Below are 27,909 nucleotides of genomic sequence, written 5' to 3'. Positions count from 1 at the left end.
TAATGCATGTTTTGCATTGACACATGGCGACATGATCATATGGTGTGACACTATATCATGTGGTGTGACATTCCAAATTGTGAAAATAACATACCTTTATTAATTATAAAACGTGAAAATGTTCATGGAATACATAGAAAATAGTATGAGTAAGAGTCACAAATATTTTTATAATTTTATAGCAAGGCTTGTCACAATAAATAGAAAATACGTTGAAAGACTGACGACATAGGTCTCACATTGAGCAATGATTTAGAAAATAATACACAAATTTAATTAATTTTCACAAAACTATAATGGATCACAGTTTAGTTATGATAAAGGACTTTGATAAAGTGAGTAACTTAAGAAAGGTATAATCTATTTTCATTTTATATACAGTTATTTTCATGTCACACCATATGACGATTTTAGGCACTAATATAACAAATTGTCACATAAATTCTGACTCCAATTGAAAATCTAAAAACAACATATGTTTCTATAAAGATGAGAGTTAGTAGAACAAAACTCAATCAGTTTTATGCCTGTTATTTGAAGTTTTTGAAAAAACACTTTTTTCTGGTGCATATGTCACTGACCCATATATATCCCCCCAGTTACATGTCGAAGTATCCTTGAGCAAGATACTGAACCCCAAATTGCTCCTGATGAGCAGTTGGCGCCTTGCATGGCAGCCTCCGGCATCAGTGTATGAATGTGTGTGTGAATGGGTGAATGTGGCATGTATTGTAAAGCGTTTTGAGCTGTCTGAGGGGACTGGAAAAGCGCTATAGAAATGCAGACCATTTACCATTTACCATATATAGGCACAATTCTTACAGACTTATCCTTTATCTGCTACAATGCAGCATTGCACATGTGGGTGTGTGGTCTACAACAAGAGATTAAAACTCATTACGAACATCATCAAAAATGAAAATACAAGCTTAAATTAGTAGGCTCAAATTAATAATAAAGAATTAAACAAAGAATAAAAGAACTTACTCTCAGTAGTTAGCAGTAGTCTAAATACACAAACTATAGGAATCTCTCATCAGTTGTTGCATGTAGCTAATCTAACTTAATGGGGCTCTCTGGCCGTAGCATGGGTAACCACTGGCTGACAAGCACTGAGAGACTTAAACACAACTGAACACTACAACGACCAATCAACCACAGAGCAGTCAATTGAACTATCGACTTACTTTTAGTCATCCATGAACACAACAGGTCAGATTTACTGTGGTTAAGTTTTTTTACAGCAAGCACCAAGAGAGAGAGTCTACTGCATGCCACAGGGGTTTCCAGTGCCTGACTGGGCTGGGGTCTCTATGGTGATTAATTGGCTCATTGAATAGCGCACTGGGCGAGCCTTTTCTCACTTTTATTGAGAATTTTGTGAACGTACAAGCAAAATTATTTTATTATTGTTATTAAACAATAATATAATACAGTAAAAAATGACAGTAAAAAAATAAATAGATAAATAAATCAACAAAGTGACATGTAAGCTTTCTCCCTTATTTGTAATGCAACATCATGATCTGTTTACAACCCTCTTAATTTATGGTGTCGTTCAGTTTTCTTTTATATTCAACCCACTTTTCCCACCTTGTCTCAAATTTCCCCTCTGGAGCCTCAATATGTGTGTGAACCTTCCTAGTCAAATATTTCTTCTACTACCCCCAGCCATTGTTCCTTTGTAGGTGGATCTGCTTTGTACCATGTTCTGGTTATAGTTTTCTTGCTGGCCACCAGCATTGTCTTGATCAGGTATCTGTCCCCACCTTGTGTGTTTTCCTATGCCAGATTCTGTATAACACCGAGCCAGTCTTAGGCATCTCATATCCTAGTATCTCCTTTAACACTCCCCATATTTCTTCCCAGTACTCTTTTATCTTTTGGCAATCTTTGGGGTTATGAAATATCTAATAATATTCTTCCATCCAAACTCCCTCTATACCCTTGATCCAGTAGTTGAATGCTGTACCCTGCACATATTGTACCATTCTTCCTCCATCAACTCAATCCCAAGTTCCCTTTCCCACTTTTCTTTTATGTACATTGTTGAAAACTCTGCATTTCCCCCTTTTCTACCATCTTACTCATTGCTGTGATACCCCTTCGGGCCCACCTCTTGAAACCTTGATCTTCTTTTCCTGGCAGAAATGTATTTTCATATATTAACCATCTCAAAATTGTTGTCTCTTTTTCAAATTTGTACCTCCTTACTACTGTGTTCCACGTTTAAAGTGAATTTAGTTATTGAGTCTATTAAACTTTGTTGTGTCCTAAATAGTTCTTTATCCCCTACTAGGTGTTGAATCTGGTAGTTCTCCCCCTTCATTTCAATGTCTTTCCATTTGGCTATATAGTCCTTATTCCTCCTCTCTCCTTAGGTAACTGTAATGTCACATGTTTAATCCTGGGTCTCTTATGGCTGTAACATAACTCTCCTCCAGTTAGTTAGAACTGAGGAAGCCTCTTGGATGAGAGGTGAAATGTCTTCAAGAAACTGAAACAAGTCCAGTTGCCTACGATAGCACTTAGATTTACAATGACCTGGATGACTTCTCTCATGCCCATCATGCTGTGACTGTGTCGAGAGTCAGTTTGTAGCTTCATATAGCTGGATTCCATTTAAAATTACCTTTCATCTACCACTGAATATGAATGAAACCACATGTACCATGGCAACAATGGTAGCAGCAAATGACTTATGAGTGTTTGTGTGCTTGTGTGTGTGTGTGTGTGTGTGTGTGTGTGTGTGTGTGTGTAGGTCAGGGCAAGCGGCCATGGCAGCAATCTATTATGAGAAAATAGATGTGGAGGGACATCACTTCGGTCCAGACTCTCATCAAGTCAGAATAGCTGTACGGCAACTGGATCTTGCCATGCAGATGCTCAACAAAAAAATCAAAGTTAGTTCATATAATTTAAAATTATGCAGTTACTATGTAGTTCTTGTTGTTCTTGTTATGTAGTGTATTATTTATCTATTTCTGTTGAATGTTGTGATTTTCTTTGCAGGAGAATAACATGGTGAACCAGCTGAACATCGTGCTATTCTCAGACCACGGTATGACAAAGATCCAGTGGATGGAGAAGGTTATAGAGCTGGATAAGTATATCAACATGTCGGACATTGTCAAGATGATGGACAGAGGACCATTGGTCAGTTTGTGGCCCAAAGATAACAAGTACCAAGAGGTGAGACCATAAAGACAGTCATAAAAAATCTGGGTCCAGGTTGATGAATGAACTATATCATACACTGCTTCCTATGAAAATCTGATGAATCAACTAATTTAAGCTACACTGTTTAAAAAAATTAAGGGAACACTTAATCGTCACAGTATAACACCAATTCAGTAAACTTCAAGAATATCAATCTGTACATTTAGGAAGCAAAAGTGGTCATGAATCAAGTTTACCTGCTTTGGTGCATATCAAAGTGACAACAGGTGCAAGAGGCAAAAGCAAGACAACCCCCAAAAAGGGAATGGCCATGTAGTGGCCACAGACAATTGCTCTCTCCTTATCCTTCCTGACTGATTCTTCTCTAGTTTAGTGTTCTGTTAGTGTCCTGTTAGTGTCCTTATCGCTAATGGTAGCATGAGGCACCTGGTACCTGCAGCCCAATCAGGTTGCACAGGTAGTCCAGCTCCACATGGCACATCAAATCAAATCAAAATCAAATCAAATTTGATTTGTATAGCCTAAATTCATAAATCACAGTTTGCCTCAGAGGGCTTTACAATCTGTACAGAGACAACACCATCTGTCCTTCGACCCTCGATTCGAGTGAGGAAAAACTTGCCCCAAAAAAAAGCCCTTTTAACAGGGAAAAAAAAATGCGGAAGAAATCTTAGGAAGAGCCACAGAGGAGGGATCCCTCTCCCAGGACGGACAGACGTGCAAAAGATGACGCATGTACAGAGCAGATCAACAAGATCACAATGTATACAATTATAATAGATGGTTGACAGGAATGAAAGTACATAAAGAGGTATTACAGCAATAATAATGAAATGCACATAATGGAAATGTGATTACTAGTAATAACAGTAGTAGTGGTTAACGGTAAGGATAGTATGTAGTAATGCATTACAATAATAGTAGTGAAACGTATGTAACAGAGATATGACTAATATTAGCAACAGTAGTGGTGGGTGTCAGGCAGGGCCATGGCAGTAGGTGCATCCACAATCCACGACCCGGGTGCAGCCAGGATCCATGAGAACCTGTCAGACTAGAAAGCACAAGGACTCCGGGGAAGAAGTGAAGTCAGTGACATGCAGAGATGGGGCATGTATACAGGCATAATGTATACAGATGGAGAGGAGAGGAGGAGAGAGAAGCTCAGTGTGTCATTTGTCCCCCGGACTGGGCCTATAGCAGCATAACTAAGAGCTGGTCCAAGACAGGCCTGGGCCAGCCCTAACTATAAGCTATATCAAAAAGGAAGGTCTTAAGTCTACTCTTAAAGGTAGAGAGGGTGTCCGCCTCCCGGACCAAAACAGGAAGATGGTTCCACAGAAGAGGAGCTTGATAACTGAAGGCTCTGGCTCCCATTCTGCTTTTGGAGACTTTAGGAACTACAAGTAATCCTGCGTTCTGGGAGCGTAATGCTCTAGTTGGGTAATAGGGTAGTATGAGCTCCTGGAGATATGATGGTGCCTGACCATTAACAGCTTTGTAGGTGAGGAGAAGGATTTTAAACTCTATTCTTGATTTTACAGGGAGCCAGTGCAGAGAGGCCAATACAGGAGTAATACGATCTCTTTTCTTAGTTCCTGTCAGTACACGTGCTGCAGCATTCTGGACCAGCTGGAGACTCTTTAGAGACTTGTTAGGGCAGCCTGATAATAGAGAATTACAATAGTCCAGCCTGGAAGTAGCAAATGCATGGACTAGCTTTTCTGCGTCTTTTTGGGACAGGATGGGCCTGATTTTTCCAATGGTTACGTAGATGAAAACATGCAGACCTTGAAATTTGTTTTATGTGGGAGTTGAAGGACATATCTTGATCAAAGGTAACTCCCAGATTCCTGACGGTGGTGCTGGAGGCCAAGTTAATGCCATCCAAACTAGCTATATCATTAGATAATGCATCTCTAAGGTGTTTAGGACCAAGTACTATAACTTCGGTTTTATCTGAATTTAACAGCAGAAAATTGCAGGTCATCCAGGTCTTAATGTCCTTGAGACATGCATGGAGTTTAGTTAGCTGATTAGTTTCATCTGGCTTTATTGATAAGTATAACTGGGTATCATCTGCGTAACAATGAAAGTTTATGGAGTGTTTCCGAATTATATTTCCTAGAGGGAGCATATATAAGGTGAATAGTATGGGTCCAAGCACGGAGCCTTGAGGAACAACATTACTAACCTTGGTATACAGGGATGACTCATCATTAACATGTACAAACTGAAATCGATCAGATAAATAGGACTTAAACCAGTTTAATGCGGGTCCTTTAATGCCAATTAAGTGTTCCAGTCTCTGTAGTAGAATGTGATGATCAATGGTATCAAATGCAGCACTAAGATCTAGCATCCATATGTGCAGTCACAAGAAGGTTTGCTGTGTCTCCCAGCACAGTCTCAAGACATTTACATTTAGCAGACGCTTTTGTCCACAGCGACTTAAAGTAATTCATACATTTATACACTGACGGCGGTGTGATGCAAGGTGCCGACCAGCACATCAGGTGCAGTGTCTTGCCCTAGGACACATCGACATGCAGACCAGGGGAATCGAACCAGCGACCTTCCAATAAGCAGACGCTGGCTCTACCCCTGAGCCACAGCTGCCCAAGAGCATGGAGGAGATACCAGGAGTCCGCCCGTTACACAAGGAGGGCTGGACAGGGCCATAGAAGGGAATCAAGCCAGCAGCAGGACTGGTATCTGCTTCTATGTTAGAAGGAACAGGAGGAGTACTGCCAGAGCCCTACAAAATGACCTCCAGCAGGCTACTGGTGTGCTGACCAAACTGTCACAAACAGAGACTCCACAAGGGTGGCATGAGGGCCTGACGTCCTCCAGTGGGACCTGTTTTCACAACCCAGCACCATGCAGCTCGATTGGCATTCACGAGGGAACACCAGAATTGGCAGGTCCACCATGGCGCCCTGTTCTCTTCACAGATGAGAGCAGGTTTACACTGAGCACAAGTGACAGGCTTGAAAGAGTCGGCCTCATGAAGCCAGAGTGTGTAGGCAGTTCCTGGATGATGAAGGCATTGATGCCATTGACTGGCCCTCTCATTCCCCTGACCTAAATCCAATTGAGCACCTATGGGATGTTGTGTATCGGTGTATTGATGCCATCACAGACTGTCCAGGAGTTCACTGATGCCCTGATCCAGGTCTCAATGGGTTGATGATTTTGGTTTCCATTGACCGTTGTTACATCATTTTTTTGTACATTAGTAAAGATTTTCAACTTGAATAATTTGTTCATCAAGATCTGATGTGTGAGTCAAGTGCTGCTGTTCTCAAATCACTGTAAATCACAGCCTTGTGGGACTTACTACTTTTATAAAATGGTTACAACATACACAGGTTTCACAAAATAACACACAGCCAAAAAATATTAGAAAATTATTGATAATGAATAATCATTCTTCCACTTCTGCAAATATTCTTTCTAAAACTAAGCAGCTGTTCAAGGCTGTGAGGCTCACATTGTGGATGCAGCTCGACTAACTGGGAGAGGAGGACAACCAGGACCGGTGAAGGTAGAGTGTGCATAAATTAAACAACCACTCTGAAATAAAACGACAGCCAGACAGAGGAACAAGAAAGCACGAGAACCGAGATAAACCCCGGGAATGTGACTCATGCTATCCGCGTGAGCCACAACAGAAGAAACAAGAAACCTGGGAGAGATTACTACGAGCAAGAGAGTGCACAAGGAACCTCATACAGACTACATGAGCATATTTCACTTCTACACTGGAATATCAATGGATGGACTTGATTTCAGTCCATGGCAAACTGTGATCTCAGAGTATCCATTTTACAGTCAGTTAATGGGGATATTGTCTCCCTAAATGACACTCATCTTCAAGGGGAAAATGTCATTGAGCTGGAGGGGTATGCATGGTTTGGTTTGAACAGGCGGTCAGCAGCAGGGGGTGTAGGGCTGTTAGTGAGGTCTAGTTTATTTCAAGATTATAAGATTGAAATTATTCAAAAAGTTGATGGTATTATTGGCCTTTCATTTCAACACAAGATATCCAGATACTGTTTTGTTATATTTTCTGGTCACCTTCTCATTGGAGAAAGATGCATCGTCTTTCTTTTGCCAGATGCTAAGTCAGATTTATCAGCTTACTAAAGTTGATGCAATTCATATTTGTGGAGATTTAAATGCTATAATTGTAAATGTGCAGGATTTTGTCCCTGATATTGACTATATCCCCCAGTGAATTGTAATTGATGATTGTTTGAATAAATGGAGAAATTAAGGTACTGCCTGTTTTGCAGATAGTAGAAGATAAAGCTTTATTTAATTTGATTGGAGACCACTATCTATTACCAGATCATTCTGTGCTGTACATGAGGTTTAGAGTTGGTGATAGAATGCAACTTCAAGCTTTTGTAACAGCTAAACAGACTAAAAAGCAAGTGAAACGCTCCATGCCTGATACTTTTTTAAACTCAGATATGGGACATACGGCTATGTTGAAACTCACTGACATGTAGCGTTCTCACCACATGTGAGATATTATTAAGCACTCGTTAGAAATGGCACCACCTCCATTGAATAATTAATCAATTGATTAATAAATTAGGAGGAAAATTAATCACATCAAATGAATCAGTCTTATATCTAAAAGTTGTACATTTTCATTACATTGACCTCCATGTCAGTCATTAAGAAAAACATTGATACAATAATAAAAAAATAATAATTCAAGATGTTTTTTGAACTACTCAGGGACATGGATGATGAATAAGGAACACTTTCCATATACACATATGTACATTAATAAGTGGAGTGGATGAATGATAAGGCATAAGTGAATTGTAAATGTAGTTATTAAACTATTGTTGAAAGAATGAATGAATGTTATCAAAAATGATTCAAAAACACAAAAAAAGGGAATACTTCATGAAGATCAATGAGAACAAAAGTCATTCAACAAAGTCAGCTGATGGAGTGTGAAGAGATGTTACAGTGAGAATGAATCTCAATGTATCAATGATTGGTAATATTTAAATATTTAAATGGAGTTTCTGGCTTGAATGAATGAAAAGGTAATAGTTGAATATAGTCTGACTGTCAACATTCTGCCCCATACACACCAATGTAAAAATCTAATAGTGGCTGAAAAATTATGCATTTTTTAATTGTGACTTTGCAAAAAGTATGATTGCTATGAAAAAGTTGGATTGATGTGAGAAAGTCCTGAACTTTCTGAACATTTCAAAGTTTGAATGGAGTAGTATCTGGAAGCGTGAATGAGTCAATAAGTTTTGAAAATGGTTGAAAAAGTTTTTAAAAAATGTAACTTACAGAGTCGTTAAGCACACGTGTGAGCTCTGAGTTTCAGAGTTGTAAGGGCCACTTTTGGGTCGTTGATCCAACCAGCCTTCTTGTGGGTTGCTAAGGCTAGGTGAGCCCAGGTGTCTGGGGAGGGAACTCAGTACTGCATTGTAGGTGGGCGATAAGTAATGTCTTAGGCCACCTCCTCTGTTCAAAGACGGTCGTTCCAGTTTGACATAGATGGATTCCTCCTCTTTCAAACCATCTGTCTTCTCTGGCCAAGATGTTTACGTTGTTGTCCTCGAAGGAATGATTTTTCTCCTGCAAATGTGCATAAGTGTCCCTAACAACAACTCTGAAACTCAGAGCTCACACGTGTCCTTAACAACTCTGTATGGTCACACCTACACAGAGTTTAAAAGCCTGCCAACTCCCCTGTAGTTGGTTAGAACTGAAGAAGCCTCTTGGATGAGAGGTGAAACGTCTTCAAGAAACTGAAACCAGTTACTTACCAGTTAGTAAGTCCAGTTACCTACGATAGCACTTAGACTCTCTTAATATAGAAGGCCCTAAGGTTTTCCTTGTGATTTATTCTTATTCTATATTCTATATCATAATTTGGATGCTGCTGCTTATGCTGATGATTGAATGTCAGAAATGTGCACCTCAACATGAACCATTTACCAGGCTGAGATTGTAACACTGTCATGACAAATCTCATAGAACAGTAAGAGATTTAGAACAAGTATATGAAAATGCAGGTGGGCAGGCAGTCAGGGGTCATGTGGACAAGTGTGAAAGAGGTAGCATGGGGATATGAACAGACGGACAGTGAGTCTACACACAGAATATAAAAATTTTCTTTGATCATGAAGCCAAAGCTAACTTTCCTGGTATTTTCCCACAGTCTTCCCAGTTCACACATTTTTTTTCTCGGGTGCACTGTTGATATATTATGTTGATATAAAGTCATTCCTACTTTGTTGAGCAAGTGCTGCCCAAAATCAGTAATGATCTGGTCATTTTTTTAAATTCTTTGACAGGATTGGGAACCTTTCCAGGTTTTGGTTTGACTGACCGGGGCTTGAGTTTATAAACTTGCACATGTTGCCAAAGAATCTTTCTTGTAAAAAGTCCTTGGCAGTACGCACAGTGCATGAAATCACTTCCCTGCACTTCTTTTGGTGGCCATTTAAATGGGACAAGTTGCCCCTCCACTGGCTCCATTACAGCATTATTATTATTATTATTATTATTATTATTATTATTATTGTTATTATTATTATTATTATTGGAAAGCACCAACAACTTCACTGTCATTGGGGTCCTGACCTGAGCAGGGCTCTTCTTCTACAGTGATGTCAGATGCAATGCAGTTGATGTCCAAGTTGGGTGTTGTGGTGTCACATACAGTGGGTCTTTCTGAATCACGGTCATTTAATACATCATCAAAAAAACAGTGTTTTGTTTGTTTGTGTTTAAGAGTAGCATCACTGTCCTCAGTTTCCAAGTTGGTATCTGGAATACATTCATCTTCACCTACTGATGTAGTGTCATACGGCTCAGATGTGTCTTTCATCTAAAAATAAATAAAAGAGGTCTCTTAGACCTAGAACAATTCTACAATGTTGATCCAGCTACTTCATTAAGAACTCACTATGATGCCTTTTTGTCCATCACAGTAAGGGTAAAATACTTTGATTTTGGAAATCTTTCCAGTCTGTAAACACAGGCAACATCTTCAGTCATTATATTGAAATAAATACGAAAATAAGTACAAAACATATGAAGCTGAATTTGATCCTGAAATTCTTTGAGAAAGGCAGATCATTTTTGTTTTAAAATGTATGATATATACAGTACATGATATAATATGACTTGGAAATAATTTTAAAGAACTTACATAACAAAAAACGAAAAATTACATTTGAAATTCCTATAAACTATCTATAAGAATAAAGATGTATTATGTACTGAAAGGCAGAGCCTAAAGTGTGTAAAAGAGTGTTGGAAAAACATACCTTTAAATCATGAAATATGAAAAACAATTGATAGTATTCAGTTAGACTAATGCATTTTCTTCAAGACATAGCTCTAAACTTAAATACATGGAAGCATACCAGACTTCGGAGAAAAAGAAACACCACCAAATTCTACTGTAATATTTCCTACAGATCTGTCAACTTCTGTCTGCTTTCACACATCCTGAAAACAGGAAGCTTAGTGGGGACATTTCACACACCATGTTGTCATCCTTTACAGAGACCAGTCTCCAGGTTATACAATACTTGACAAAAAGTTTGTACTCAAACAGAAAAGTAAAGGTCCTCTGTGGGGACATTGTGGATGTCCCAGATTAGAGTCATTGTTTCGCCCAAGGGAAATGTCTACAAAATTTCACATCAGTCCTAAATGTCCCTTAATCATCAGCCTTTACATTACATTATACTGTTTGGCAGACCTCATTTACAATAGATTGAAAAAGATGACCTCGATATATTTACTTGCTTAAAGACAACAACAGCAGCAAAAGAAGACTCACAGAGACTCTAGAAGTAAACATTAAGGGCTGGATCTACTAAGATCCCAAATTGCTTGTACTAATCTGCGTGCACAATCTAGAAATTTGAAGGAGAAGGAGATACCAAGACATCAGAAGAACAAAAGAAAAATTGGCGTAAAATAAAAAGATTTTGCACACGTTTTAATATACGCAAACCTTTAGTAGATCCGGCCCTAAGTAATGAGCAGCTGCTCGGAGTGTTCTTTTGTCTTCATGGTGTAATTGTAGCCAGGAATACTGAATAACCAGTGACTGGACGTTCGGACACAGGTGTCCTTATAGTTCAGAACACTACAATCACTTGAGACAAATTCACTGCACTCAGGTGATCTCCATTTCACTAATTGTGAGACGACCAGCACCAATTGGCTGGACCTCTGTTGAATTAGGTCAGTCACTTTAAAGGGGCCCAGTGAGCAAAAAGTGGTCTAGATCACGTCTTTTAGACATCATTTATGGATATCCAAGACGTCTAAAAGACGTCCTCTGGGGAGCCAGAATGAAATTTTTTATACGTCTTTTCTGGACATTGTATATACGTTTATATATCGTTTATCGACTAATTCTGGCTGTCAGTGGACGTCCAGATCATAGCCAGTATGAACATCTATTCTCAACTAATTCTGGATGTCAGTGGATGTCTAGATTATGGCCTGACTGGACGTCTTTTCTCAACGTCATTTATCGACTAATTCTGGCTGTCAATGGACGTCCAAAACATGGCCTGGCCATGTCAATAGTCAGGCCATAATCTAGACATCCACTGACATCCAGAATTAGTTGTGAATAGAAGTTCATACTGGCTATGATCTGGACGTCTGGACGTCTTGGATGTCCGTAAATGACGTCTAAAAGACGTGATCTAGACCACTTTTTGCTCACTGGGGGGTGAATACTTGTGCAATCACCTATTTTACATTATATATTTTTAATTAATTGACATTACTTTGTAGAAGTCTTTTTTCACGTCACCATGACCATGATTCCATTTTAAAAAGCAATAAAAGGGGGAAAAGATTAAGGGGGTGAATACTTTTTATAGGCACTGTAGCTTCCTCAATGTAATTTTTGTATTCTATATTTATGTTCTTGACTGTTGCAGTAATTTGCCTTCATTTTTTTGCACCAGACACCAAAGCAAATTCCTTCCTCTAAAAAAGGAATGGCATTTTAGTGTCCACTATTGCAGTGATATTTTTGTAAATTTTGTAAACTTGTAAACTGGCTTTTTAATACTTAAAAACTTAATACTAAATACTAAAAATATTTTGTGTTCACAATTATTGAAATGAAACATTCCAACCTGCTGGAAAGGCTTTTGTGCTGGCTTTACTCAAATGTAGATTACAATGGTTGTTCTCAGAATTTAGTATCAATGTATACCTCCAATCTCCAATCCATTGTATCTTGCAATTATTGTGTAAGAAAAGAATACAACAATGAAACTAAGGCATGGTCAACATATGGGTCAATAAATACATCCATAGTAGAAATTTTTTCCGTCCTTACAATTTTAACAACTTGAAGCAATTAATTTGCAAAGAAACAAATGAAATACATAAAATAAATAACAAAAAGGGTTTGAGCTACACATTGAGAAGTGGGGAAATGCTCCTGATGAGTCAGTGGATGTTGTCCTGGCGGATCAGGGCTCCTGGACAGTCTGTGGCCGTACTTGGCGCCATCGGATGCATCGATACATAATGTCCCATAGGTGCTAATTGGATTTAGGTCAGGGGAATGAGAGGGCCAGTCAATGGCATCAATGCCCTCATCATCCAGGAACTGCCTACACACTGTGGCCACATGGGGCAGGGCATTGTCCTGCACCAGGACGAACCCAGGGCCCACTTCACCAGCGTAAGTTCTGACAATTGCTCTGGGGATTTCATCCCAGTACCTAACAGCAGTCAGAGTACCATTGGCTATGACATGGAGGTCTGCATCCAGACCTCCCCACACCATCACTTACCCACCACCAAACAGGTCATGTTAGATGATGTTACAGGCAGCATAATGTTCACCATGGCATCTCCAGACTCTTTCATGCCCGTCACATGTGGTGTGTGAACCTGCTCTCATCTGTAAAGATCAAATCAAATCAAATTTTATTTGTATAGCCCAAATTCACAAATCACAGTTTGCCTCAGAGGGCTTTACAATCTGTACAGATTAAAGAGAACGTTTATTCAGAACCATGCGCATTAGTAGCCTGCTGGAGGTCATTTTGTAGGGCTCTGGCAGTGGACCTGTTCCTCCTTGCACAAAGGAGCAGATACCAGTTCTGCTGCTTGCTTGATGCACTTCTATGGCCCTGTCCAACTCTCCTTGTGTAATGGTCAGTCTTCTGGTATCTCCTCTGTCCTGTTGAGACTGTGCTGTGAGACACAGCAAATCTTGCGACCGCACGTATGGATGTACCATCCTGGATGAGCTGGACTACCTGTGCAAGAATAAGAAGAGAGCAACTGTCTGTGGCCACCACACTTTTGCCTCTCAATTGCACCTGTTCACCACTTTCATTTGCACCAAAGCAGGTGAAATTGATTCACAATCACTTGTGCTTTCTAACTGGACAAATTGATATCAATCAATTTTTGTCTGACATACTGCAGCTGGAGTACCATGTCGAGATACAATATGTCAGAATGCTCTCCACCACACCACTATAGAAGGTCCTGAGGATTCTGATAGGGAGAGAGGCTTGTTTCAGCTTCCTCAGGAAGTACAGTCTGTGCTGGGCCTGTTTCGTGATCCCCGAGGTGTTCTTATTCCAGCTTAGGTCCTGCGAGATCTGCACTCCGAGGAACTTGATTTTCTCCACTCTCTCCACTGTGCGGCCACTGATGCTGAGAGGAGCGTGCTTGGGCTGTGACCTCCAGAAGTCGATAATCATCTCCTTCGTTTTGTCTGCATTTAGCACCAGATTATTTTCTCTGCACCAACCCTCTAGGTGTTTAACTTCTTCTCTGTACATTGATTCCTCATTTCTATGAATGAGTCCCACCACTGTGGTGTCATCCACGAACTTGATGATCCGGTTCTCCTCGTGTCTGGATGCACAGTTGTGTGTTAGCAGTGTAAACAACAATGGACTGAGTACACAGCCTTGAGGAGATCCAGTGCTCAGCATGATGGAGTTGGAGGTGTTATTTCCGACACGGACAGACTGAGGTCTCTCCGTCAGAAAGTCCCGGATCCAGAGACATGTGGCGGTGTTCAGGCCGAGTAGGAGGAGTTTCTCTGGGGGATGATGGTATTAAATGCTGAGCTGAAATCAATGTACAGGATTCTGGCGTAGGTGTCTTTCTGGTCCAGATGGGTGATGACTGAGTGCAAAGTGATGGATATTGCATCCTCTGTGGAGCGGTTGGGACGATAAGCAAACTGGTGTGGGTCATGTGATGCAGGGAGGCTGCCTGTGATGTGTGGTTTCACAAGCCGCTCAAAACACTTCATCACAATTGGTGTCAGTGCGACAAGCGGTAGTCGTTCAGACAGGATACAACTGATTTCTTTGCTACTGGTATTATAGTGGATGTTTTGAAGCATCTGGGGACGATGGCCTGACTGAGGGAGATGTTGAAAATGTCAGTCAGGACATCTGCTAGCTCACCAGAGCAGGTTCTGAGCACACTTCCCGGGATGTTATCCGGGCCTCCCACTTTCCGTGGGTTGACCCTGGTTAGGGCCCTGCATGTGTCTGCTGCGTTGATGGTGAGGGCTGGCCCGATAGATGGTAGGGAAGGACCAGCCCACCCTCTGGTTGTCGGGTTTGGTGCTTCAAAGCGTGCAAAGAAGTTGTTGAGCCTGTCTGGAAGAGAAGCATCATCGTCATTGACCCCCTGCCTGGATTTGTAATCTGTCAGCGCTTGGACTCCCTGCCACATCTGGCTGGTGTTTCCTGTGTTGCAGAGGTGTCCGTGGATTTTCTCTGCATAGGCTCCTTTCACAGCCTCGATTGCCTGTGAGAGCGCAGACCTGGCTGAACAGAGAGCAGTCATATCCCCCACCCTGAAGGCTGCATCTCGGGCTGTCAGCAGCAAGCACACCTCTGTAGTCATCCAGGTTTTCGGTTGCCACTTGCAGTGAAGGTCTTAATTACAGTGACATCCTCTGTGCACTTTGCAATGTAACTGGTTACCGCCTCAGCATACTCTTCAAAGTCTAACTGATCTCCCTGGGAGGCTGCTGTCTTAAAAACATCCCAGTCGGTGTGCATGAAACAGTCCTGAAGTGTTGAGTCTGCCCCCTTAGGCCTGGTCCTAATTTGTTTTTTCACTGGCCTGCTGCACTTCAGTAGTGGTTTGTAAGCAGGCACCAGCATAACAGATCGATGATCAGAATGGCCGAGGTGGGGGCGGGGCATTGCCTTGTATGCATCAGGGGAGTTTGTATACACCAGGTCCAGCATGTTCTCTCCTCTGGATTTAAAGTTCACAACTTGCTTGAACTTTGGGAAAACGGCCTTGAAACTCTGGGTGTTTAGTCAGGAGCTCACTGATGGCATCATGTAGCCCTCCAAGTGCCTCGTTAGCATTAGCTTTAGCATTTGCGCTAGGAGCTATGTAAACAACAGCTACAATCACTATGGTGAAATCCCTCTGCAGATAGAATGGCTGGCATTTCGCAATGAGGAACTCCGCCAGCTGAGAGCAGTGTTTAGTGGCTAACGTGGCATTTACACACCAGTCTTTGTTGATATAGATGCCCAGACCCCCTCCTCGACTTTTACCGGGGGTAGCTGCATCTCTGTGCGCCCGGAAAGCCGCCATCCCCTCCAGCTGTATGGCCACGTCTGGGATATTGTCCTGGAGCCATGTTTTTGTGAAAGCAAACGCACAGCAGTCTTTCCACTCTCTGTGGGTTTCTCTCAACAGACGTAGCTCATCCAGCTTGTTGTCGAGGGAGCGGACGTCGGAGAGTAGGAGCGACGGTACTGCTGGTCTGGAGGGGTTAGCCTTTAGCCTAGCATGGATCCCGGCTCTCATCCCCCTCTTTTTTATGTTTGCACCGCCTCCGCCTTCTCTTCTTACAGTTGGCTGGCTCCAATAAGATCCCGTGCTGGCGTAATATGTCCAAATCACAACCAAGCGTCATAGTTTTAGCAGCCTGCATTACTCTGATTTTTAGTAAAGTCTCTCGGCTGTACATTTTGCAGACTGAACGTCTGAGATAGGTAGGACACCCAAAACTTTCACTCTCGCTGATCCCTAGAGGGGCCACTGCATCCATGTGTGCCGCCGCCATATCCCTGAAGTTTAACTGACTTGGTGTTATATTGTGGTATACTGTGAAGTGTTCCCTTCATTTTTTTGAGCAGTGCATATATCCTCATTATAAACTTTACGCCCAAATACTTAAATCATGCTCTAATTACAAATTGCATATAATGCATTATTTGACCTAAAATGTACTATACTTAGACATTACTATACCGAATTATACTCTAATTAGAACCAAATAGGAGATCCTCAGACACTATTACATACAGTTATACAAATGCAATTCCATATCAGATCTAAAGCAGAGGCTGTTTTATTCCAGCAGGACACCTGCCAAGTCATTATCTTAGCAATAGCTTGTAGCAGGAGAAGCCCAGTAAGGTTGATAAACTGGATTGAAGAGGTCTTCTGACAATGCCTTGACAGGCCAGAGCTGTTTTGCACAAGGGGAACCTGCACAATTTTTAAGTGGGTGGTTTGATGTTATTACTGATCAGTGTATAGGGTAATTTCATTTGCCAGGTATTTTTTGTGTGTATCAGTTTTTGTGTGTTTTTTATTTTGCGATACAATCAACAGATGCACATTCTTACACAACTATGTGGTGTATTATTGTGCAGATAATAAGGCAAAAAAATAAATGGCCTCAGTAATGATAACAATACCCGCTATCTTCATATACAGATGTCTCTACTTGTATATGACGTGCTTTCTGCTACATTACCACAGTGATGCCGCAGCGGTAAATTTTTAAACTGCATAACAGTATGCTTCATACATATTGAGGATGAATAATTCCCTTCATCATTTTGGACCAAGTGAGTTCTGAGATTTCTATACCCAAATCAGTCTCCAACTGGACTGTAAGGGAATCAAGGCTTGTCATGCTTTCTGTCATTTATAAAGAATATATGTCACCTATCTTTCCCTTCCCAGATGATGCGATGTCATTGATTCAGTCTAAGAGTGTGTTTAGAGGCTGTGATCCCCTGACAGCCTCTAGACACACTCCTAGACTCAATCAATGACATCACAGTCATCACTGAGTGATATTTGATGATATGAAACTACAAATGTGTTAATATCTAGAAAAGTGTGATCTGAGGATGTTGAATATCTGAACAATCTGCACAAAAGAGGCAAATAAGTCGTCTATGAACATGTCTTTGAATGAACAAATCCCATAGTTCAGCCAAGTACTGAATAGAGCATCTGTCTCTGTCTGTCTGAGCTGTTTCAATATTTCTAAAGAATGAATAACAACTGGGTTAGAGGTATATTTGATAAAAGGCTCTGAATATGGTATAGCATAATAAAGCAGATAATGAGGTGGTTTTGCAGGAGACCGTCTCTCTAGAATTAGCCAATCAGGTACAGCAGTTACTTCACTTCCTGCCATCCAATGGGAAATCTTTTAAATACTTGCTGCCCAACAATAGAATTGAAAGTTAGGTAGTCCAAGCCCTCCCTGCTGATGGGGTGTCTGGAGTATAGCTCTGCGTATGCGTGAATGCTTAAAGTTTCTCATCTTTATTAATAAAACATCTTTATGGTGTTAATTCAACCTGCCAGGGATAAGGGTAACAGATCCCAAAGATCAATTTATTTCTTTAGAGAGGACAGGAGAAGGGGGAAATTTGCTGAGAGGTTATTAAATTTGTGTGTGACCCAGACACTAGAATATATTATTTTGTCCATACACAATTTAAAAGGCATTGTATGGACAAACAGGGATTCTCTTGCTGCCAAATTTATGAACATCAATTAACTTTTTTGTATATTTACTTTATAGCCAGAAATTTTGCCTAATTCACACAAGAGATCAAGAACTATAGGACGAGACGAGGAGGGGTTGGACAGCTAGAGTAATAGATCATCAGCAGATAGCAAGACTTTATGTTGCACCCCTGCCCTTATAATACCCTTAATATTTTTGTTGCAATTGTGATCGCAAAAAGGAGGGGGGACAGTGGACACACCGTCTTGTCCCATGTGTGCAAGAAAGGTGATATGTTATTATTAGTACGTACTGCTGCCATTGGTGAATTGTATAGGGTTTTCATCCATGATAAAAAAAATGGGACCTGTATCCAAATTTCTCAAGAACATAAAATAAATAGTCCCACTCCGCCAAATCAAAGGCCTTCTCAGCATCTAAAGATATAACCACTTCCGGTGTGTTGGGTGGAGAGGGATCATAGATGATGTTATACAGGCACCTGATGTTGAAAGAAGATTGTTTTTTTTTTATTGCCAGGGGATTTTCCACATTGCATACCCCTAATGGCCATCACAATTTCTCCAGTTGAGAACAGGGACTCCAGCTCTGCTGCCATCACTGGGTCTATAAGAGGAGTCTCAAAATTTTGGAAAAAAGATTCAAATAAGTGACCATCCTTCAGAAATTCAGATGCATACAAGTTACAATAGAACCTCATAAAGTATGGGTTGATGACAGAGTGGTCCATATGGACCTGATTCATCCCGAATCTCAGGGACTGCCGGACCAGCTGCTTTTTGGCGAAGTAGGTATGCAAGGATCCTCCCTGTTTTATCTCTATACTCGTAGTATGTATGCTGAGACCTGATCAGGAGACTTTCAGGTTTTTGCGTGGTAAGTAGGTCAACATTTTTTTGTAGGAGTAGCCATTCTTTAAAGTCATCAACTGATGAAGATGCTGCTATTTTTGAATCGAGATCCTATCATATCCGATTAGATATACAGTTGTGCTCATAAGTTTACATACCCTACATTCATATTTTTCAGAGAATATTGATGATAATACAAAAACGTTTCTTTCACTCATGGTAAGTGGTTAGGTGAAGCCATTTATTATCAAACAATTGTGTTTGCTCTTTTTAAATCATAATGACAACAGAAACTACCCAAATGACCCTGATCAAAAGTTTCCATACCCTGGAGGTTTTGCCCTGATAACATACACACAAGGTGACACACACGGGTTTAAATGGCTACTAAAGGTAACCACCCTCACCTGTGATCTGTTTGCTTGTAATCAGTGTGTGTGTATAAAAAGTCAGAGTTTCTGGGCTCCTGACAGACCCCTGCATGTTTCATCCAGTGCTACACTGACGTTGCTGGATTCCGAGCCATGGGGAAAGCAAAATAACTATCAAAGGATCTTGAAATTTATCTGAAGTTGAACTTTATAAAATCGGAAAAGGGTACAAAAAGAAACCCACAAATAACTTCAGCTGACATAAAGGACTCTGAAAAAAGTGGTATGGCTGTTTCAAGATGCCAATAAGGAGGCACTTGAAGAAAAATGGGCTGCATGGTCGAGTTGCCAGAAGAAAGCCATAACCACGCCAATGCCACAAAGCAGTCCGCTTACAATACGCCAAACAGCACAGAGACCAGATTTAAAGCCTCTGGAACAAAGTTATTTGGAGTGATGAGGCCAAAATTGAACTTTTTGGCCACAACCATAAACACTACATTTGGAGAGGAGTCAACAAGGCCTATGATGAAAAGTACACAATTCCTACTGTGAAACACGGAGGTGGGTCACTGATGTTTTGGGGATGTGTGAGCTACAAAGGCACAGGGAACTTGGTCAAAATTGATGGCAAGATGAATGCAGCATGTTATCAGAAAAAACTGGACTGGGCACTCATTAGCCCGGAAGCCCTGGGCTGGGACGTACTTGGACATTCCAACATGACAGTGATCCAAAACACAAGGCCAAGTTGACCTTTCATTGGCTACAGCAAGATCTGGAGTGGCCATCTCAGTCTCCTGACCTCAATATCATTGAGACACTTTGGGGAGATCTCAAACATGCAGTTCATGCAAGAAAGCCCAAGAATTTACAGGAACTGGAGGCTTTTTGCCAAGAAGAATGGGAAGCTTTACCATCTGAGAAAATAAAGTGCCTCATCCACAACTACTACAAAATACTTCAAGCTGTCATTGATGTTAAAGGGGGCAATACACGGTATATCAGTTTATCAGCACAACTGTATGGTTATTTTGGATTTTCCGTAGCTATGCGTTATAAGAGAAAATTTGGCCCCTTACGAATGCTTTAGTGCTTCCCATACTGTAGATGGTGACATATTTGGTGTTTCGTTTATGTCTAAAAAGAGATCAATCTAGAATGAGATCAAATCTGAAAACTTTTATCGGAAAGCAAAAGTGGGCTGAGTCACCATGGTCTCTAAACGGGTTCTGTGGCTGATAGATTAAAGGAATAGTTCACTCTAGAACGAAATTCAGTCATTATCGACTCAACCTCATGCTGATGAGAAGTTCGGTGTAGTTTCTTATTCCTCAAAGTGCAGCTGGAGACCCGTGGGGGTACCCTCCGGCAGTGAAGATCCATATAGTGGGCATTAATTGTGCCCAAGACAAAAATGTCCATAAAACTACACAAAAACTTTGTAATATTCCTCCATACTGCTCGTCCGCTGCAATCCAAGTGTCCTGAAGTGGCGACATCCAGAGTTCAGGACACTTGGATTGCAGCAGATGAGCAGTATGGAGGAATATTACAAAGTTTTTTTGTAGTTTTATGGACCTTTTCCTCTCGGGCACAATTGACGCCCGTTACATGGATTATTGCTGCAGGAGGGTACCCCCGTGGGTCTCCAGCTGCACTTTGAGGAATAAGAAACTATACCGGACTTCTCATCAGCATGAGGGTGAGTCAATAATGACTGAATTTCGTTCTAGAGTGAACTGTTCCTTTCATCAGTATCAGTTTATGGGGAGCATGGTCAGAAATTATGATCGCATGACAATCACATTCCTGAACTGAAGGGAGAAGACAGTTATCCATGAAAATGTAATAAATTCGGGAAAATGTTTTATAAACTGCCGAGAAGAAGGAATACGGGCAAACAGTGTGGTTAAGAGTACAAAAATATCATCTATGCCATAAGTATCAAGAAACGGCTGAATTGAAAGGGCAGCTTTAGAAGTTGGCTAAGTTTTATCAGAGCTACGGTCCAGGCTAGGGGCCAACGTACAGTTCATCTCTACCTATAATCAGATGATCACTTAAGTCAGGTATTGGGGAGAACTGATTAGTGAAAAATGCTGTGTTGTCCCAGTTAGGGGCATAGACACTAGCTAATATGACTGGGGTGTTATAATGTGCTATAATTTAACTGTAACAATGACATATCAACCCATAGGGTCTGCATCAATCTGGGAAGGGATGAAAGGCACATGTTCTAATAAGAAGTGCAGCCCCTCTTGATTTAGATTGCAACATTGAATGATAGGACTTTATCAACCCACCTAGTACGTAATTGTGGATGATCAGACATATTTAGGTGTGTTTCCTGAAGGAAAGCAATATCCACCTTTAACTGATGTAGATGTGTCAGGACTTGCTTACATTTTACAGGATGGTTCATCTCCTTACATTCCAGCTCACAAATGGAATAGGACATGCAACACTCCCTCCTGTGGTCACACTCTGTGCCATGACCAAAGATAATAAGTATATCTAAAGATGAGTAGTGATTCACATGTTAACATTTCCTGGTCGTGCAGAAGCAACTCTTGCTGTGTACTCTGGGTACAATGAAATGGTTAACCCTTTATGGGGCAAGTAACCATATTTAGTCACTTCCTCACACATTCAAAATGCCCTCCCCCTGCCTCCATTTGGAATTGTAGAGTCATGTGGTTTTCTCTCAGCCAATCAGGGGAGATCAAACTATCTGACAGATAGTGACATCATGGCATCTGACAAATCAGCAGTGGCCTGGAGCAATTCAAACACAGCTATCTTGCAGAAATCATAAATATTGCTTTTTTGAACCTGGCTCCTCCCACAGCTTTGGCAATAACATCATAACTAAACATGGTAAGTTGATGTAACTCACAAATTATTTGGTTGAATAGTTGTGTCAAAGATAGAGATTGTTGTTGTTTGCATAGCATTTCTAAAAATTAGCTTAATGTTTGACTGAAAACTAAAGGCACCATATTTGATCATTATGCCCCGTTCACCTAAGACTAGCATGAGTGACACAAGTGTCCATTTTTAGACATATGCCTTATGGATGTATGTTTTTATTATAGTTAAAGTGGCAAAAAGCGAAATCGTTTCACCGCTTCTTCAAAGTCTGGCCATTGTTCAACTATCTGGTTACTGCCTTCAGAAGAGAGCCAGAGACCCCCAAGCAGTCTGTTGATGAGGTGATGGTTGCCTACAAAGGCAAGACTGCTGGCAACCTGAGGCAGTACATAAAATCCAAGCTAGACAAATGGGGCTTTAAATTATTTGCCAGGGCTTCTCAGGATGGCTTCATTCACGACTTGATCCTATACCAAGGGCAGACTACACTTGAGGCCCACGGTGTCCCACTGACACCTGAACAACAAGTCATGAGTGTCACCAGCCAGATAGTCTCCGTCTTGGCCAGCACCATGTCCTCCTCCAGTCCAAAAACCATCTTTGCAGACAATTTCTTTAGTGGCCTAGAGATTGTGCAATACCTCAAGAGCAAGAACTGCCGGTACACAGGAAGAGCCAGGGACAACAGGACTGGCAATGCTCCACTCAGGCCCATCAAAGATGGAGAAGAAGGCTGTCCCTCGTGGTACCTGCGACTACACCACCAGTGATGATGGGATCCTGATTGTCAGGTGGAAAGACAACAAGGTTGTCACTCTGATGTCAACAGACATGGGGGTAGAGCCTAGGTCCTCAATCTACAGGTACTGCAGTGACACTAAGAGAAAGGAGCAAGTGAACTGCCCATTTCTCATCAAGAGCTATAATGCACATATGGGAGGGATTGACAAGAGTGACATGCTGGTCCACCTCTACTGCACTCCCTTGAGAGCCAAGAGATGGTACATGCGGCTCTTTGCATACGCCATTGATGTCAGCCTCACTAATGCCTGGATAATCTATAGGCGTGACAGCAAGGCTCTTGGTGTGAATGATGGCCTGTCACTGAAGAACTTCAGGATTCAGGTGTTCAAGACGGCCAGTAGCTCAGAATCGATAACATCTCGTCCCTGCAGGAGCTCAGCACCACTGCCAGGCAGCTCCAGCACCTCTGCTGATATCCCCAAGCCTATCCAGGGACACCGCAGTCACGTGCCAGACTACTCTGTGCGGTTTGATGTGTCACTGTGCCAGGCCCCTGTCTACACCAACTGCCGCCAGACCTGCAAGCAATGCAGCAGGAAGGGGAACATCATGAAGTCAAACCTTGTGTGCAGGGTCTGCCAGGTCCACCTGTGCCTCAATGCTGAGTGCAACTGCTTTGTCAAGTACCATGAAGCAGTTGCCTAAGTGACTGAACTGGACTGAACTGGACTTGACACAAGAGAAGAAATGTTCCTAAATGAAAAGTTCATTATGCAATGTTCCTAAATGGTCTATGACAATGGCCAGTATTAGTACCTCAGGAGAAAACATTTTCTTGCAGTTTTTATACATGCACTTTTTGAAAACAAACAAAAAAAAAAGTGTTTTGTTTTTTACCATGATCCTCGTGGCTGCTGATATTTTTTTTGTTGTTTAGAATTATTTTGTATTTATGATTTATTAAATTTTTCTCTGATCAATTATAAATTTGTTTCACATATTATTTATTTACAATTTCTATGCCAATTTTATTATTTATTTACTTCTTATTTGGCAATATTTTGACTGTTACTGTTGTAACAAGTGGGCTTGTTATCGGCTCAAAAACGGTTCCTAACTGAATGTTATGTGTATGTGTATGTGTTGAATATGTGTTTTTCTTGTATGACAGTCAAGCCAGCATCAGTACCTCAAGACAGATGTCTCTAAATAAATGTTCCTTGAAGTTTGTGTGTGTTTTTCTCATATTTTTTTTAAAATTCACTCTGTCATTTTTTTTACCATAGACAGGCAAGTGCTCATATATAGTAACTTCATTGACCTTGATTTGCAATGCAAAGGTGAAAAATATTGATAACATTATTATTTTTTTAAATGTCCTGTAACATCCCCCATTAGCTTTCTAAGGTTAAAATTTAGAATTTCCAAAGATTTCAATGAGTGCCCTATAAAGGGTTCATTCACCTTCACTCGCCTCTTTTCTCTGGCAAGGGGCAGGATGTTGGAGCAGCCTTGAAAGTAGTGTAGATGGGCCACTATGGCTCCTGGGGGAGCCCCTTGCTTTGGTGGTGGTTGCAGGATGCAATACGCTCATTGAGCAGGAAAGAGATTGCAAATGTGGTGCAACTGCCTTGGCTTTCTGGTACACCTACTATACAGATATTATTATGTCTAGATCTTCCTTCTAGGTCCTTGCATTTGCCCTCTAATGCAGCCACCTGGCCTGAAAGTTGTTGCTCTGTACGCTGTAAAGCCACAACATCATCGGAGCATCCAGAGTCCTTTTTCTATCTTCCCCATTGTGTTTCCCATCGCTACCACCTTGTTTTTTTTATAGTTTAGAAAGTTTGGTTTTGGCAGCTTGTATCTCCACTTTGATAACAGACATTTCACTTTCAAGCACAGACTGGACCTCGCCCTTGAGAATAGTCACAAAGTCTGCTCAAAGCGATGCCAGAAGTTCATCCTTAGAAGCCATGATCTCAGATGGGCCTACTACAAAGCAGGTGCTGGAGCAGGGTCACCTGTATCACACAATTCCCTGAAGGCAGACAGCGTGCTAACCTAACCAGCTGTTATGTTAGTATCAGATCTTTGTTGCTTCTTCTGGCCATGGTTTGTTTTTCCATCTGGTTATTGAGTAAGTTGGATGAAAATCTATGGATATTTTGTATTTATATTAAGCTAAAATAAGCGAGTTCTAATAATAGAACCCTGCAAAAGTGCAGCCTACTCAATTTGTTTAAAGGAATCAACAATAAGTAATTGCTATGTACTCTGTGTCACTAACAACTTTTGCTATGGAGGAAAATTCAAAAAGAGTCCTTGACATGTGAAGGATCATTTATTTCTCGATGAAGCCTTCTGGCCAACCACTGGGAGTCACTAGGGTGTAACAATGCTCATTTGAAGAACAGTGCTTTATAAGTTTTGATATTAAAATAATTCTAATAACACTGTTTTGTGTGTGCCTGTGTGTTCTATGCATAGGTGTATGCCGTATTGTCCCAGGTCCCAAACATGTGGGTTTATGCCACACAAGAGATCCCTGAACGTTTCCATTTCAAAGGAGGAAAGTTTGTTTCACCCCTGACACTGTTGGCTGACCCAGGCTGGTTTATCACTGAGGTAATATAATATATTTTACCTTGCAACAACACATTCACAAGGGAAAAATGTACTTTACTTCACATACTGATTTTCTTTGTCAGAGCAACTGCTTTAAAAGTGCATGTAAAGATATGAGTTGACACAGATTTACTCAGGTGGCCACATACTGAGACGATCATATGATAAATGCTTTTTTTGCTATAGAAGTAACTACAGATGTTTCAACTGTCTGTAAGTTTGAGCAGCCTAGTGATTTTTCATCCATGTTGACTCAGAAGTCAAAGGTTCCCTGTGGAGTTCTTAACCTCTGGCAGCACTATGGAACTTTTTTTTTTATTAGTGGATGCATGAGAATGCACATGCACTCAAACAAGGGTGATGTTTCCTGGGAATGGTTTCACACTATTCCATTAGGTCAGTGTTTTTCAACCTTGGGGTCGCAACCCCACGTGGGGTCGCCTGGAATTCAAATGGGGTCGCCTGAAATGTCTAGTAATTGATAAAAAAAAATTACTGATAAAAATATTTTTTTAACTAGTTATTATTCTTGCTAAAATTATGATTAAAAACACCACACAAAATCTTAAACAACTGTAACAACTTCTATACTTTCACTTTCTCGAATATAAATCGAGTTCAAATAAAATGCAGCATATAAAAATATCTGAGCTAGCGCATCTTGATTGACGGCCGCGATCATGTGACTGCACAAGTGACTGCTACTTGAGTTCCCGCTTCAACCAGTCTAAAGACAAACTTGCAGTCAGTAGGGAAAAACAGAAAAAAAAATGGAAAGATTTCTTTGCCCACCTGGCCCCGTAAAGACAGTTCCAAGAGGAACAGAGAAACAGACACCAAAAAGACAGAGATAATACGACAAAAGTTTCCTTCAGTATGGATTTACTAGCGTCATTTAAAGCAACGAAGAGAAGCCAAAATGTCTGCTGTGTGGTAACGTCCTGTCTGCCGAGAGTATGAAACTGAACAAACTTAAAAGACACTTTGAGACAACACACAAAGAACATGTCGGCAAACCAAGATCATTTTTCGAAAAGAAATATGCCAAGCTGAATAAGCAGCGAGTGTACTTCAAAAAGACTGTGACGGTTAGTGAGCGGGCACAGAAAGTGTCTTTTGAGGTGAGCTATCTCATTGCTAGGGCTATGAAGCCGCCATTACCATTGCTGAGACATTAATATTGCCAGCTGCCATCGAAATGGTAAAAACGATGTGCAGGGAGGAAGAAGCTCAAAAACTGAAGACGATACCACTGTCTGATAACACAGTGAAAAGAAGGATTGATGCAATCGCTGATGAACAAGAGAGCATGCTGACAGAAAAACGTCACAATTCCCCGGCTTACGCTCTTCAAATGGATGTTAGTGCAGAAGGAAAAAATGCCCATGCTTTGACATTTGTTCGTTACATGCAGGAGAATGCAATTCACGAGGATATTTTGTACTGCCTCCCTCTTCCTGAACATGAGACTGCCCAAGCAATGTACGATGTCCTTCACGATTATATGGAGAAAAACAGAATTCTCTGGGAGCGTATGGTGGGATTTTGCACAGACGGGGCTCCGTCTACGGCGGGACGGCTAAGTGGTTTGCGGACACTTATCACCCAGTGGGCCCCATCTGCAATATGGAATCACTGCATGATTCGCCTTGAACAACTGGCATCTAAAGAACTGAGTGTGCCCATCGGAGACATACTGCAGCAGGTCGTAACCATGGTGAACTACATCAAGCCACATCCTCTGCACGCACGTCATTTTTGCAAAACTATGCACCGACATGGGCTCTGAATATGAACATTTACTGTTTCACACAGAGGCACGGTGGGTGGGTGTCGAGAGGTAACGGGTTGGAGCGTTTTTTCAAGCTGAGAAACGAACTGTTGGCATTTTCCATAGATGTGAATAAAACTGATTTTGTCGTCTTTTAGTGTGACCAGCAGAAAATGTGCCTCTTAGCATATGTAATGGACATCTTTGGAAAACTAAACAAACTTAAAGGAATAGTTCATTCTAGAACGAAATTCAACTTCAAAGATTTCAAGGTTTTGCTAATTTCTATGGACGATTGATCAGAAACTTCGGTACTATGGCTACCTCTTCACAAGAGACATTTTAGTACTCTCCCTAAGCTGAGCAAGAGCTTACCGACCAACAACCTCCCCAACTCATGTGTGATTGGGGCATGGGGAATTGAAGCCAAGGTCAGAAAGGCTTTGGATGGTGTCTGAGTGCCGGACAGGTGTCCCCCGAACTGGTTGTTTGTCCCTCTGTCGCTGCTTGTCTTGTGTGTGTATGCAATGATACCCAACGTAGCCACCCCATTGGTCTTTTGTGTCCCCTCTCCGTGCCCCAACAGCCCTGGTCCGACATCTCCCTTGATTTCATCACCAGTCTGCTCTCTGAAGGTAATACTACCTTGCTCATGGTGGTGGA

At 41.2% G+C, this 27,909-nt stretch overlaps 1 protein-coding gene across 2 annotated transcripts in view; it reads left to right on the top strand.

Annotated features, from left to right (window-relative positions):
- The window catches only part of enpp6 (ectonucleotide pyrophosphatase/phosphodiesterase 6), a 95,711-nt gene that overhangs the window by 66,282 nt on the left and 1,520 nt on the right, over positions 1-27,909 (top strand). Inside the window, exons 4-6 of one of the 2 annotated variants that reach the window (XM_084353204.1) lie at positions 2,762-2,903; positions 3,013-3,192; positions 25,338-25,475. In XM_084353204.1, the coding sequence (XP_084209330.1) occupies positions 2,762-2,903; positions 3,013-3,192; positions 25,338-25,475 (460 nt within the window). The remainder of the gene's footprint in view (positions 1-2,761; positions 2,904-3,012; positions 3,193-25,337; positions 25,476-27,909) is intronic. The other variant, XM_084353205.1, reaches the window with a different exon arrangement.

The sequence above is a fragment of the Pagrus pagrus genome (assembly GCF_965226575.1).
Source record: "Pagrus pagrus genome assembly, chromosome: 5".
Taxonomy (NCBI): Eukaryota; Metazoa; Chordata; class Actinopteri; order Spariformes; family Sparidae; genus Pagrus; species Pagrus pagrus.
Note: the sequence above shows the minus strand (reverse complement) of the source record. Positions and strands in the feature narration are given on the sequence as shown.